This window comes from Euleptes europaea, chromosome 17 (assembly GCF_029931775.1).
Source record: "Euleptes europaea isolate rEulEur1 chromosome 17, rEulEur1.hap1, whole genome shotgun sequence".
Classification (NCBI taxonomy): domain Eukaryota; kingdom Metazoa; phylum Chordata; class Lepidosauria; order Squamata; family Sphaerodactylidae; genus Euleptes; species Euleptes europaea.
In genome coordinates this window covers 13,608,697-13,622,487 of record NC_079328.1, presented here as the reverse complement: position 1 = coordinate 13,622,487, position 13,791 = coordinate 13,608,697, and the positions used below count along the sequence as shown (strand labels likewise).

Genomic DNA, 13,791 nt, shown 5'->3' with positions numbered 1-13,791 from the left:
AGAAAAATATATTAATTAAAACCACAAATTATCAAACATCACAAACAACAACAACAATAAAAAGAATTCCTCAGCAATATAACCATCCCAGTGAACATGCATATAAAACCAGCAGGAAACAAGACCACAAAACCATTTCAACAGCATACAACAATCCTAGAAGCATCAAAGCAAGACATAAGAAATCAAATGATGGTAAAAACAGGTGAAGATGATAGACATAAAAATATTTTTTTTAAAGCTAGTTAAAAGGAGAGGTGAACAGAATGCCACTGAATTATACAAATCTATACTTTACTACCAGGCACATCACCAGTACCCTCATCAGGACTGCACAATCCATAACCCACACTGAGCCCTGCCTTGGTTGGAGATTAAGGGTGGGCTAGAAATTGAATTATTATTATTATTTATTTATTATTAATAATACTAAGCAGACAATGGTGGATTGTAAAGATCAAATAGCTTTAGAATCCTCAAGCAAGAGAAATGAGAGATGCTGCTACAGAAAGGAGACACCCCAGTGCCCCCAGCTAATTTCTCCAAGGATTTTTTTCTCCCAGATTTAAAATAAAACATTTACTTTTTCACAAATAGTAAAGCCCATCCAAATAGCCCCCAAGAAAACCTACATCAATTGCAACTTTTCTCCACCCTCTAGTTGCTACTCGATATTGCAGAGGATAAAAAACACACAACCAGAATCACATGCTAGTGAATGACAACAGTAAAAGTCCTCTGAACAGATTATGAGCAACACACCACAACAGAAATGGCAAGATGTTCAGAAATGGATCAAATGTCATTCCAGAGAGATAACTACCTGTCATTCCAGAGAGACAATTACAATTGCAACATGCTGTATTAGAAATTAAATTAATTTTAATTTCTAACACACATTTGCTAACCTTGGATTTGCAAGGCATGAGATGTTTGGAGGTGGTTTGCCATTGCCTTCATCTGCATAACGGCCCTGGTATTCCTTGGTGGTCTCCCATCCAAGTACTAACCAGGGCTAACCCGGCTTAAGCTTCTGAGATCTGACAAGATCAGGCTAGCCTGGGCCATCCAGTTCAGGGCGTCTATGTTAAGTACCAGAGGTACTGTTATGAAGAATATTGTCTACAGTCTAGCATTAAGAAGGCAAAGTTTTGGTTTCTGGATTCTGAGGACAAGCAACGATTGAAGGAATAAGGCACAATTCCATCTTCATAGTTTGGTGGCACCATGTTACCACTATCTGTTTGTGAAAAAGGGCCACAGCACTGCAGACATTTGTGATTCCCTGATGGTCGAAGGTTCATAAAAATGGTGTATGTGTTAAGTGTTGTCAAGTCACTTCCAACTAATGGTGACTCTATGAATTAATGACCTCCAAAACAACCTATTATTGGCATCCTTGCTCAGGTCTTGCAAACTGAGGGATGGCTTCCTTTATTGACAGAAACATTATAAAACTAGACAGAAACATTATTGAAAGGAATAAAAGAACAAAATCAAAGTTAAGGCCAGCACCAAGTAGAGGTATAGATAGACCAGTACTCTGATCTAACGGATTGGTCCTTCATTTGCAGACAAGCCTCTTGGAAGTTTTGAGCAAATACCAGGTTCAGAGCTGCTTTAGCAGATAGGGATGGGTATCCATTATATTTCACCCTCTGCTTGCAAAACAGTTCATAGGGTTGCCAACCTTCAGGTATTAGCAGACCAAAAAACAGCAACAACTGCAAACAATATTCATTTATGCTTCTCAGAGCAATTAAAGATACAACCAGTATCTAATACAACCTGGACAATGTCCAAAAAGTCAAAATATGACCACAAGGAAGATAATACAGATAATACAGTCCCAGGATAGTAACTAGGAAAGTTTCCTTCTCTCCAAGAGGTAAGGTGTGGAACGATACACAATGCCTGCAGCAGGTAGAAAGAGAGCCAGACATTGTGTCCAGAATCAGCATCCACTGATACCACTGTATTCACTAGATAATCTGCATCAGATGAGCGAGGCACCTTCTTGAACAGAGTCTCTGCTCCCTTTGAATGGTAGAGAATCGGAGCCCTGTTAGCATTGACAACAGTCCCAAGATCCCTTTTCCCAAGCCAGAAACCTTCTTCTTTTTGTCTCTGTGAAGAGCATTGCATCTGTATCTCTTGACTTTCATTTTCTTAGTTTCAGCGCAGCTGTCCAATCTATCAAAATCATTTTAATATTATTTCTGTCTTTTGAGGTATTAGCCATCCCAGACAGTTTTGTGTTATCTGCAGATTTGCAAGGATTCCCTCCGCCCCTACAAACAAGAAATCATTGGTACAATGTTGAAGTGTACCAGCTCCTGGACAAAACCCTGTGGCACCCCATTCGAACCTCATTCTGGACCGATGAAGTGCCATTGATGGCCATTATTTGAGCGTAATTCCCTATCTAGCTGCAAATTCATCTGACAGGACTCTCATTTAGCCAACATCTAAGTGGTATGCTAAATATGGATTTGTATGTTGGATATAGACTTTTCTGCAATCAAGGTACAGTGAAGTGCATCTACAGCTAAAATGTATTTATTTAAAACATTTATAAGCCCACCTTTCCCCCAGGCAACTGGAACCCAAGGTAGGTAACAGATTAAAAACAACACTATCACAAATGTTTAAGACATTAAATTATAAAAGCTTTCAGTGGAAACCTTATGAACAACATTCCCAAAAGACCCCCACCATTAAGAACCGAAGTTGTTTTACTTTTTAACATTTAATTGTTATGTCTATTTATTTATTTGATTCTTCTTGTAAGCCACACTCAGTACGTTTCTATTGCAGAATCAGTCCACTCAAAACCGACTGACTAACCTAACACTGAATCATGCTGCCTGAGTGCTTTTTAAGTAGAAGGACAAAACAGAAATCTTAAAAATAATGAAATAAATATGATACAAAATATAATAATACTTAACATTTAGGTAGTGCTTTTGCATATTCAAAGTACACAAATTATCTGTTTTGTAATCTCAAAACAACCTTTTAGGGAAATTACAGCCATATTGTAGGGATGGTGGTGGCAGAGGATAAGAGAAAGTGGCTGATGTGAGATTTGAATTAGAGTCTTTCTGAGCATAGTCTCTTAGCCACTAAGCTACAGCAGCTCCTATACATCTAATAGGACATGACATACATAGCTGACATGACACACTACAGATCATACTATGTTCCAGGTGGTGAAATTCGGTACAAGGGGTGATCCATAGCTCAAGTGTGTGGAGGCTCAGATAAGTAATAGAGCACATCTTTAGCTTGTTGTCTCAGTCCCTGGAATCACCAGTTAATAGGGCTGCCAGGTCCCTCCTCACCACCGGTGGGAGGTTTTTGAGGCAGAACCTGGGGAGGGCGGGGTTTGGGGAGGGGAGGGACTTCAATGGCATAGAGTGCAATTGCCAAAGCGGCCATTTTTTCCAGGTGAACGAATCTCTATCGGCTGGAGATCAATCGTAACAGCAGGAGATCTCCAGCTAGTACCTGGAGGATGGCAACCCTACCAGTTCAGTGTTCTCAAGGGTAGTTCTCAAATGACCCACAGGTACTTAAGTAGCACCCTCTGGGCCCATTTCTGTTCTTTTATACCACATTTCAATACACAGTGGCAAGAACTGGAGAGCGCTTGCAGTAGGCAGCCTGTGAGAACAAGCAATGGGTTATTCACTCCATGAAGCCTTGCACTATCTTCTGCATGAAGGGGAACCAGAAGTCATTGCCATGGAAGACGATAAATGAAGATCTAGATTAAGGATATGTTTGTTCTCTGTGAAGCCTGGATTTTATGCTTATATATGCAGAACCAAAGCTCATCAAATTCAGGTTACTCTGAAGTAAGGATTGTAGTCTTACTGCAGAAAGGCCACATACTGTACAACCACAAAAGAAAGTCCTTTTGTATGTCTGAAGTGACACATAAGCGAAGATCAGCCCAAGACACCCTATTTGTGGTGCCTTCATTCCCTCAAATTACAGCAACAGAGCAATATGCTTTCAGGGAAACTTTACCAAAGGAAATAAGGTGATCAATGTAATTTCTTAGCTTTCCAGACTGACCTATGGCTGGAAGAGTTTTCGAATGATATGGTATGATTTAATGGATTTCTTACTGTTCTTGATTTTATGTAACAGCCTTTTATTCTTTTATCTGAAGGAATATAAAATAGTTTACTGAACAAATAAAATCTATCACTTCTCTAGGACTAAAACTAGAATAATTTCTGTTAATAACTTATTGGAAATTTATTTTGCACCAAAATGTCTTAAATTTGACAAAGACGGCTCACCTGGATGCTGGCTGAATCCCCATCAAAACTCTTCGTATCTTCAGCACCGAGGAAAGGCTCCCTTATTTCACAAGTCTGCTGACTGGGCAGAGTATTAGAGGAGTTAACCTTTGGAAAAGCAAAATTGCTCCTCTGAGAGTCCGTAATGAGAGAAAAGTCATGACAGTAGGAGTGAAGAAAAGCTTGGACTCCACTGATTCCTACAAACTGTGAAACTGGGGCTTCACTGAAATTCACACTTCCAGAATCACATAACTGAGAACTCCTCCATCTGCGAAGTCTGAATGCCAGCAACACAAGGAGGAAGGTGAAAAATAAGCAGGAGACAAAAGCCACAGCAACCACCAGGTAGAAGGTGAGATCTGATGGGGGGTCTACAGGAGATGAGATGCTGCTCAGGTCAGTCAAGACATCAGGGATGCTGTCGGCCAGCACCACAGTGACCGTGACAGAGGCAGAGAGAGGGGGCTGCCCGTTGTCTTTTACTAAAACCACAAGGCTTTGCTTGATAGCATCCTGGTCCAGGAAGAAACGGGCTGTCCTGATCTCTCCAGTGTGGAGTCCTATGGTGAAAAGCCCTGGCTCTGTGGCCTTGAGTAACTGATAGGAGAGCCAGCCATTCTGGCTAGAGTCTGCATCCACCGCCACCACCTTAGTGACAAGATATCCAGGCTCAGAAGAGGGAGGGGCCAGCTCTATTCCAGTGGAACCATCAGTGGGGACAGAAGGGTACAGGATTTCTGGGGCATTGTCATTCTCATCCAGAATGGAGAGAGTCACTGAAACATTGGAGCTGAGTGGTGGGGAGCCTCCATCTTGGGCCTTGACCAGAAAGTTCATTTCTCTGAATTCTTCATAATCAAAAGAGCTCAAGGCATAAATAATCCCAGTTTCAGAATTAATGGAGAGGAAGGAAGAGAGGGGGAAATCACCCACCTGACTTTTTATAATGGAATACTTTATCCTGGAGTTCTCTTCCCAATCTAAATCATTTGCCTTGAGTGAGAAGACAGAAGCACCTCTTTGGTTATTCTCCATGAGGTAGGAAATGTAGGATGGTTGCGGAAAGAGAGGAGGGTTGTCATTTGTGTCTAAAATTTGGAGTGGAATGATAATGGAAGTAGAAAGGGAGGGTGTCCCATGGTCTGTGGCTATGACAGTGATATTATAAGAGGCCACCTGTTCCCGGTCCAGGTCTCTGTTGATCACCAAACTATAGTAACTACCATAGGATGTTGACAGTTGGAAAGGGAGGTTACTGGGTACAGAACATACAACTTCTGCATTTTTGTTTGAGTCCTGATCTTGCACATTTAAAAGAGCGATTGCAGTCCCTGGTGGGGAATTCTCAGGGACCGAGTTGATGACAGACGTTATTATCACTTCTGGGGCATTATCATTCACATCAGTAACAAATATCACAACTTTTGACTTGTCAAACAACTCTCCACCATCATGGACCTGGGCTTCCATTTCATATTGTGTACAGTCTTCATAGTCTAAGTTTCTTGCAAGAATTATTTCCCCTTTGTTAGAATCCAAGCGGAATATCTGGGAAGCTTTTGCTGTGATTTTTATGAAAGAATACTTCAATTCCTTGTTTATACCTTCATCCAGATCAGTAGCTTTTAAGGTAACCACCGTGGTTCCTATAGAAATATCTTCTCCAACACTGACTTCATAGATATGTTGGATAAAAACAGGTGGGTTGTCATTAGCATCCAGAACAATCACATGAATCTGCACAGTCCCAGTCCTGACAGGATTTCCCCCATCATATGCTGTGAGTACCAGATTATGATCAGCTTCCTCCTCACGGTCCAGGGGCTTTTCCAGCAGTAATTCAGCATATGGTCTGTCATCAACTGTTTGCACATTGAGGGAAAAATGGGTATTGCTACTGAGCTTGTAACCTTGAAGAGAATTACTCCCTAAATCAGGATCTTGAGCTTCATACAGTGGAAACAGGGATCCTGGTAGAGTTAACTCACTGATTTTGAGCTCCATTTTCTCTGAACGGAATCTGGGAGCATTATCATTAATATCTGTGATTTCCACTCTGACTCCATAAACTTTCATTGAATCCCCAACTATGATCTCAAAATTCAGGAAACACTTTTCCATCCATCCACAGATCTCCTCTCTATCTATTCTCTCTGTGGTATATAAATGGCCACTCTTGTAATTTAAAGCAAAATGCTGAGTCCTACCTGAGGAGAAAATGTGGACTCCACGGTGTGAGAGCTCCTTTATTTCCATCTTCAGGTCTTTTGCAATGTTCCCCACCAAATAACCTTTTTCTGTTTCCTCAGGAATGGAGTAGTGAATCTGCCCAGTAACAACTTGCCAAACATTCACAAAAATTAAGAAAAAGACAGCTCCCATTTTGCAATTCCGAAATGTTGTCATTGCCAGTCCTGTCTGCTTCAGTCTCATGAAGGTGTATCTAATCCTTTGACGAGGTAATGAACAAGGGGCTTATTTTAGCTTGATCTGGATGTGTCAGAAACAGTTTTTAAAAACCTTCCAGACAACCTTTGTACATACACACTGTCTATATTTTAAGAATATTCTTAATTTAAAATAATATTCTTCAGTATTTTTGATTCAGTGCAAGTGTGATCTTCTCTCAGGGTTTTCTGCTATGAAGGAAATTGTTCAGGAAGGCTGAATTTCTCCCTGCAATCAACATTCAGCCTTGGTTGGTGAACAGCGGCACACAGAGTTACTCTCAGGTAATAATTTTACCAAATGATTGGTCAAAACTCACATTGCCAGCCTCTCACTCTTTTATGGAAATTTTTGTACCCATCCTGCTTTATGACTGTAATACATTTCTTTGTCAAGAAAAACTGATCATTCTCTGCCTGGAATATGGTTTTGTGCTAAACAGTCTATCACCCTCAGACCAGTAACTCCAAAGTAGATCTACAATAGTCACTGCAAAAGCCTTGGCACATCATGGTAAATTATTCCTGACATTTCTATAGGTATTACACCTTTTCCATCTAGCTTTTAAATAATCCAGCCCTTATCTAAAGATATGCAAATTCTGCAGCCTTAGCACGGGTATCAATGTTACGAACGTCAGCCAACTTCTATGGGGCTGAGGTGTGGGAAAGAAAAGCTTGTGCTTTGAAGGGAGAAGGTGAAGAGCAGGATGGGTAGGGTCCATGATTTTAAAATAATGATTTATACTTAAAAAAAATTACTGTGTCCCTTAATACCGGTAATTTGATTTAAAATTATACTTGATTGCAATTTCATTTATTTTCTATACAGCGGAGACCTAATGAGGTTTACATTGTTCTCCTCTCCTACATTTTACCCTCAAAACAACTATGTGAAGTAGTTTAGGCTGAGAGTGTGTGACTGGCCCAAGGTCACCCATCAAGCATCCATGGCAGAATGGGGATTCGAACCTGAGTCACCTGATCCCAGTTTGACATGTATACCACACTGATCTCAGTTTGACACATACACTCTACACCATACTGGCTCTCAATGTAAGCAAATATTTGATTTCTCTACAATCTCTCATGTCCCTGACACATTCTCCATGTTAGAGCATGAAGCAAAAGCAAAATATGTTATATCTGAGGTCAAGCACCATACATTGTGTTTTTTATTACAGGGCAAATGATGAATATTTGGCCCCATTCCACCACCACCACCACCACATACAAAACACATGCATTCAATGTGGCATCAGTACTGCGGCAAGATACTCAACCAAATGCATATGTGCATCAGGCTCCATGTGGGTAGCCTCTGGCTGCATGATGGGGGACCGTGCCTTTTGCCTTTGCACATGTGTAGGCTTTATGCATACCTTCTGCTGAATGCCAAGCAGCAAATTATATTAGGAAAATGGGAGAGACAGGATGTCTTGGATACAGAGCAATATCATCAGTCAGTCAAAGCACGGAAGAAGTAAGAAGTAAACATAAAATATAAAAACAAAATAAAAATAAAAATAAAAAGAGACTGGTGAGAAGGGGAGGCATCCAACGGAGTAGAGTGCAGCACTCTCTGACTTAGTTGGTAAACAACAACTAGCCTGTTTTATCCTCTCATGGGTTTGTATGACCTTTGGGGGGTCTATTCAAGTTTATAATCTGCTCCCCAAACTGTCCCACCTTTTCAAACTTAACCTGACCGAGCAGAGGGCACAACAGAGTCTCACACATCCCAGCCTGCCTCGCTACAACCAGTAGAAGTGGACGCTTGGTGCGCACATCCTGATATGATAGCATGACTGAACTCAGGGATTAAGTGAGCAAGACAGATGAAGAGCTGCTCACCATGGAAAGTATTGCTGAACGTATTATTGAAGAAATGGAAATGGAAGGAGAGAAATGTGGTATATTGGTACTGTTCCTTTAAGGACAACTCTCAGAGGCTCTTAGAACAGAGAGGCTCAGGTCTTATGACTATAACTGGAAGAGGAGTTATTGAGGCCTAGTTGTGGCTTGTTTAGTTAGTTGGCTGTTGTGTTCCAATAAACACAGTTTTTATGACCACTACCGCCTTCAGCATTGATCCTTGCCCTCCCTAAAGGCATAACAAAGGATATAGAGAACACAAAGACATTAGTAAAAACCCTTCTGGTGTGCTATTAATGTGGAAGCAGAGGAGCTTTCTTCTGTGCAAGACGGGTTCAGCTGCAACTTAGTTACTTGGAAGTAGCCTTCTAGCAGTCACTATGAGTGTTTAAGTGTCATCATACATTTATTCCTGATGTTTCTATTAGCACCAATCATTTTCTGACTAGATTTTAGATACTCTGGAATCCTCTATTTTTGGAGCACTACCATTAGAAAGAAAATCCCCTATGTCATCAAGCATTTAAATAAATTCTGCAATCTGTAGTGCATTACTATAAATCATGTTAAATAAGTTTGCAAAATACCTGATAAGATATTAGAACCTACAGGCTAAATTTTTTAGAAAGTTTAGTTTGTAAAGAATTCTTTGATAACTATTGCTAATAAGAAGCAAATCTACAGAAGGAACAGTGCACAACATCTTAGTTAGGGCCAAATGAGACATGACGACATCCTCGTGGCGGCCACGAGGATGCCGCAACCATTCAAATAACTTGGGTATTCGTTTGTTCAGTTAAAAAAAATAAAAACATATTTTCATTCATTTTAGATCAGGTAAGATCATACATTGTATATAAAGAGGAAGAGCAGTATAATTGTGGTATGATATTTCATTTTAGTCACAAATTCAAAGCAGCATAGAATAGCAAGTAAATAATTTCTAGAATAAAAACTCACCATGTTCATATTAGCCACCTCAGAATCTAAATTGTTTCCTTCATTGCCTGTCAAAGGCTCACCAGATTTGTCACCAAAAAGAACGTGATCTGCAATCTGAATATTGGGTGTCAGGAAGGTGAGCTCATTTTTCCTGGATTCTGAGGACAGACACAACTGGTAGGAATAAGGCAAAGTCCCATCTTCAAAATTTGGAGGAAAGATGGCACCAGCCTTTGAAGGGGGAACGGGACCAAAGCACTGAAGGAATGTGGGATTCCCTGAACGTCGAAGCTTCATCAGAATAGCCAGAATCACTGTCAAGAGGAACAAGAATGAGATCAAAGCTAAGGCCAGCACCAGATAGAACTGCAGATCAGACTGATAGTCAGGGCTGTTTGATTGGTTTTTCATTTCAGGAAGGGCCTCCTGGAAGTTCTCAGCAAACACCAGGTTCAGCGTCACAGTAGCAGATAGCGATGGGTGCCCATTATCCTTCACCAAGACAATTAGTCTCTGCTTCACAGCATCTCTTTCCAAAAAAGTTCGGGATGTCCTGATCTCACCAGTGTGGTGTCCAATTGTGAAGAGCCCTGGCTCAGTGGCCTGAAGCAGGTGGTAGGAGAGCCAGGCATTGTGTCCAGAGTCAGCATCCACTGCTACCACCTTGGTCACCAGATAATCTGCCTCAGCCGAACGAGGTATCATCTCAAACAAGGCTGAGCCTTCCACTCCTTTGGAAGGGTAGAGGATCTGAGGGCTGTTGTCATTCTGGTCCACAATAAACACTTTCATTGTGACAACGCTGCTGAGAGGAGGAGAACCTCCATCTCGGGCCTCCACTTGAAGTTGGAACTCCCTAAATTGCTCATAGTCAAAGGAGCGCTGTGCATAAATAATTCCTGTCTCAGAATTAATGGAGATGTAAGAGGAGAGAGGCAGGTCCTCAATGTTGCTCTTGAGGATAGAGTAAATGATTCGGGCATTGCGATCCAGATCCTGGTCAGAGGCTTTGATCCTGAAAATGGAGGCTCCAGAGGGGTTGTTTTCTGGCACATAGGCAGTATAGGATGGCTTTTCAAAGGCTGGAGGGTTATCATTGATATCAGAGATCTGTACTGAAATGGTCTTGAGCGTAGAAAGAGGAGGATTGCCTTTATCTGTGGCTGTGATTGTGATATTATACTCGGGAGTATTTTCCCTGTCAAGTGCACCGTCTGTAAGCAATTTATAGTAGTTATTGGATGTTGAGACAATTTGAAATGGCAAATTACTTAGTAAATGACAAACTATGTTTCCATTTTCTCCTGAATCTCTGTCTTTTACATTGATGAGAGCTACTAGAGTCCCGGATGCAGAATCTTCACGTATTGGACTGGATGACGAGACAAGAACGATTTCTGGGGCATTGTCATTCTCATCTACTATCTTTATTTCAACTTTGCAGTGAGCCACTAACCCACCCCCATCCTTTGCTTCAACCATCATGGTGTATTTATCTTTCCCCTCAAAGTCCAGGGTTTCAATAACCCTAATTGTTCCATTTTGTGGATCTAGCAAAAACATTTTGCGAGCACTTTCAGCAATGTTGCTAAAGCTATAGATTAACTGGGCATTGGAACCTTCATCTCTGTCAGTGGCTTTCACTTGTACCACTGAAGATCCTTTGGGGGCATTTTCCATCATGCTGACCTTGTACAATTCTCGTGCAAAAACAGGGGGGTTGTCATTGGCATCAATGACATTAATCCATATTTTGGCTGTCCCTGTTCTGGCAGGCTTCCCTCCATCCACAGCCAGAAGGGTTAAATAGAAACTGCTTTCACTTTCCCGATCCAACTGTTTACTCAGTACTAATTCTGCATATTTATTTCCATCATCACTGTCTCTAGTTTCCAGTGTGAAATATTGATTGGATGTGAGCTGGTAATTCTGGACAGAATTCATTCCAACATCTGAATCTTCAGCATGCCCAAGACCAAATCGAGCTCCTGGCAAAGTTAATTCACTTGGTTCTAGCCTGATATCTTTGTTTAAGAAATGTGGTGTGTTATCATTAATATCCTGGATTGCTACTGTTACGTGGAAAATATTCATGGGATTTTCAACCATTACTTCAAAATTAATCAGGCAGAATATAGTTTCCCCACAGATTCCCTCTCTATCTATCCTGTCATTTACATACAGTTTGCCATTTTCTGTACTGATAGTGAAATATTGCTCTTTATCTAGAGAAAGGACATGCAGATTGCGGCTTGCTATTTCTCCAGGACTAAGTCCTAAATCTTTGGCTAGATTCCCTACACTGGACCCTTTCTCCATTTCCTCAGGAATCGAATACTGAATCTGCTCTGAGGCAGTCTTGCAGAACAAAGACAATAATAAGAGGAACAATAACCTTACTGATCCACTGTTCTCTTTGTGTCTGCCGTTCATCCTTCTTGCTGAGAAGTTTGCTTTTCCTTCTTCTGGCATATCTTGATCAGCTGAGGGGTTTCAAATTCCCATTACAGTACAAGATCCACAGTAAGGAAGCTTAACATTGTCTCTGGATGTTGAATTCATGTACGTTGTAATGGTTTTCTTTTCCCAAGGCTTATATGTCTCTGATGTCTGCTGTCTTCCTGATCTGCAGTCTGAGAACGAGCAGCCACGCCGCTGGAAGCATCATTCAGTGGATTTCCAGCTTCTACAAAGAAGCTATATTGGCCAACAGTGACACTCTGAGTATAAGGTAGGGAAGTGCAAGAACTGCTTTTCATCTTATCTTGCAGCTAATATGTAGAGAAGAATAATCTGTTTTCAGGTAAGGAAGACGAACGTTTTCTGGCTTTGTGGAGTGTATATCTACATTATCTTATGCAATGTTTTTGCTACTACTAGTCCATTCCAAACAGCTTTGGCCAAGCAGCACAAACGTTTCTGCTTTTCCACCACCTACCTGGGAAATCAATATGTTCTGTTCATGCCCTCTCAGATTCCATATAGTATTTATTTTTAATATTTATGTTTTATATCAAAAACAGCAACAAAATATAAACAAAGAATGAGAACCATAAAGCAGTTATAAAGGTTATAATGTCATCTGATTAATTACAAAACCCCATAGAGCATTAAGTTGAGTCATGCACCTTCCTCTTTTAAAAGAAGTGAGCCTCACATTAACACAGATCTCCTTGATTTTTACCATCCAGTCCTGTATATTTTGGGCTAAATTCTGCTTCCAAAGTCTAACAAAAACAATCTTTGCAACCAAAATTAAATAGAGTAAAATTACCTGGATCCTCCTTGGAAATTCTGCCACATGGTTCAATGCAAATATTTCTGGCCTTATCCCATCACTCTCTTTATCCCATCACTCTCCGTATCATTTGAGATTCAACTCATGGATCATTTTAGCCTTGCGGCATTGTCGTAAAGTTGGATACTGGATATACCAAAGGTTGATTTGAACTGAATGACTGACCGTTTCACTCTTGGGTTTTAACTCTTCCGTGTACTACTCCATTTACGATTTTAAAAACTATGCTTCTATATAACTGGAATCCCTAAGTATGCCTTGGCAATTATTATACAACCCACAAGCTCCTTCTAACTGTATCTCAGTCCAGTTTTAGCATTTTGACTGAACACATGAACACATGAAGCTGCCTTCTACTGAGTCAGACCACTGTTTTCTCAAGGTCAGAGAGCTCTGAATGGCAGCAGCTCTCCAGGCAAGCAAGTAGAGGCCTTTTACATCATCTAATACCTGCTCTTTTTAACTGGAGATGCTGGGAACCTGGGACCTTCTACATGCAAAGCAGATGCTCTACTACTGAGCCACAACCCCACCCTGAATTTATTGAACCTGAGGAGGATGGGCCCAAAGAATGTTCAGAGTGGGTGGGATCTCTTTGAGTCATTAGAGAGGCTGCTGATGTTTTACTAGCTTTGCCTTCTTCTTTGGAGCCTAATTTTTCATAAACCCTAGTGCTCTCTTCTGACCTACATGTTCCACCTCAAAAGATAACCATCTATCTGTGGAAGGTGTCTTCCTCTTAAAGAACTGTTTTATTAATACAGCAAATGCCATTAAAACATTCATATCAGTTACAGAATTAAAATCGGAGAATATACAGTAACTAAAACTATAGGATATACACCTTGTTGTAAAGTAGTGCATGAAAGAAGTAAAACTAAATATGTTAATCTGCTTTTATAAGAGCTTGCAC

At 40.7% G+C, this 13,791-nt stretch overlaps 1 protein-coding gene across 14 annotated transcripts in view; it reads right to left on the bottom strand.

The window, feature by feature from the left end:
• LOC130488791 (protocadherin gamma-A12-like) overlaps positions 1-13,791 on the bottom strand; it is a 358,724-nt gene that overhangs the window by 145,786 nt on the left and 199,147 nt on the right. Inside the window, exon 1 of one of the 14 annotated variants that reach the window (XM_056862430.1) lies at positions 9,599-12,083. The exons of 12 other annotated variants lie outside the window; for them this stretch is intronic. In XM_056862430.1, the coding sequence (XP_056718408.1) occupies positions 9,599-12,052 (2,454 nt within the window). In that variant the 5' untranslated portion in view covers positions 12,053-12,083. Of the gene's footprint in view, positions 1-4,313; positions 6,750-9,598; positions 12,084-13,791 lie in introns of those variants that run through there. One more of the 14 variants, XM_056862431.1, reaches the window with a different exon arrangement.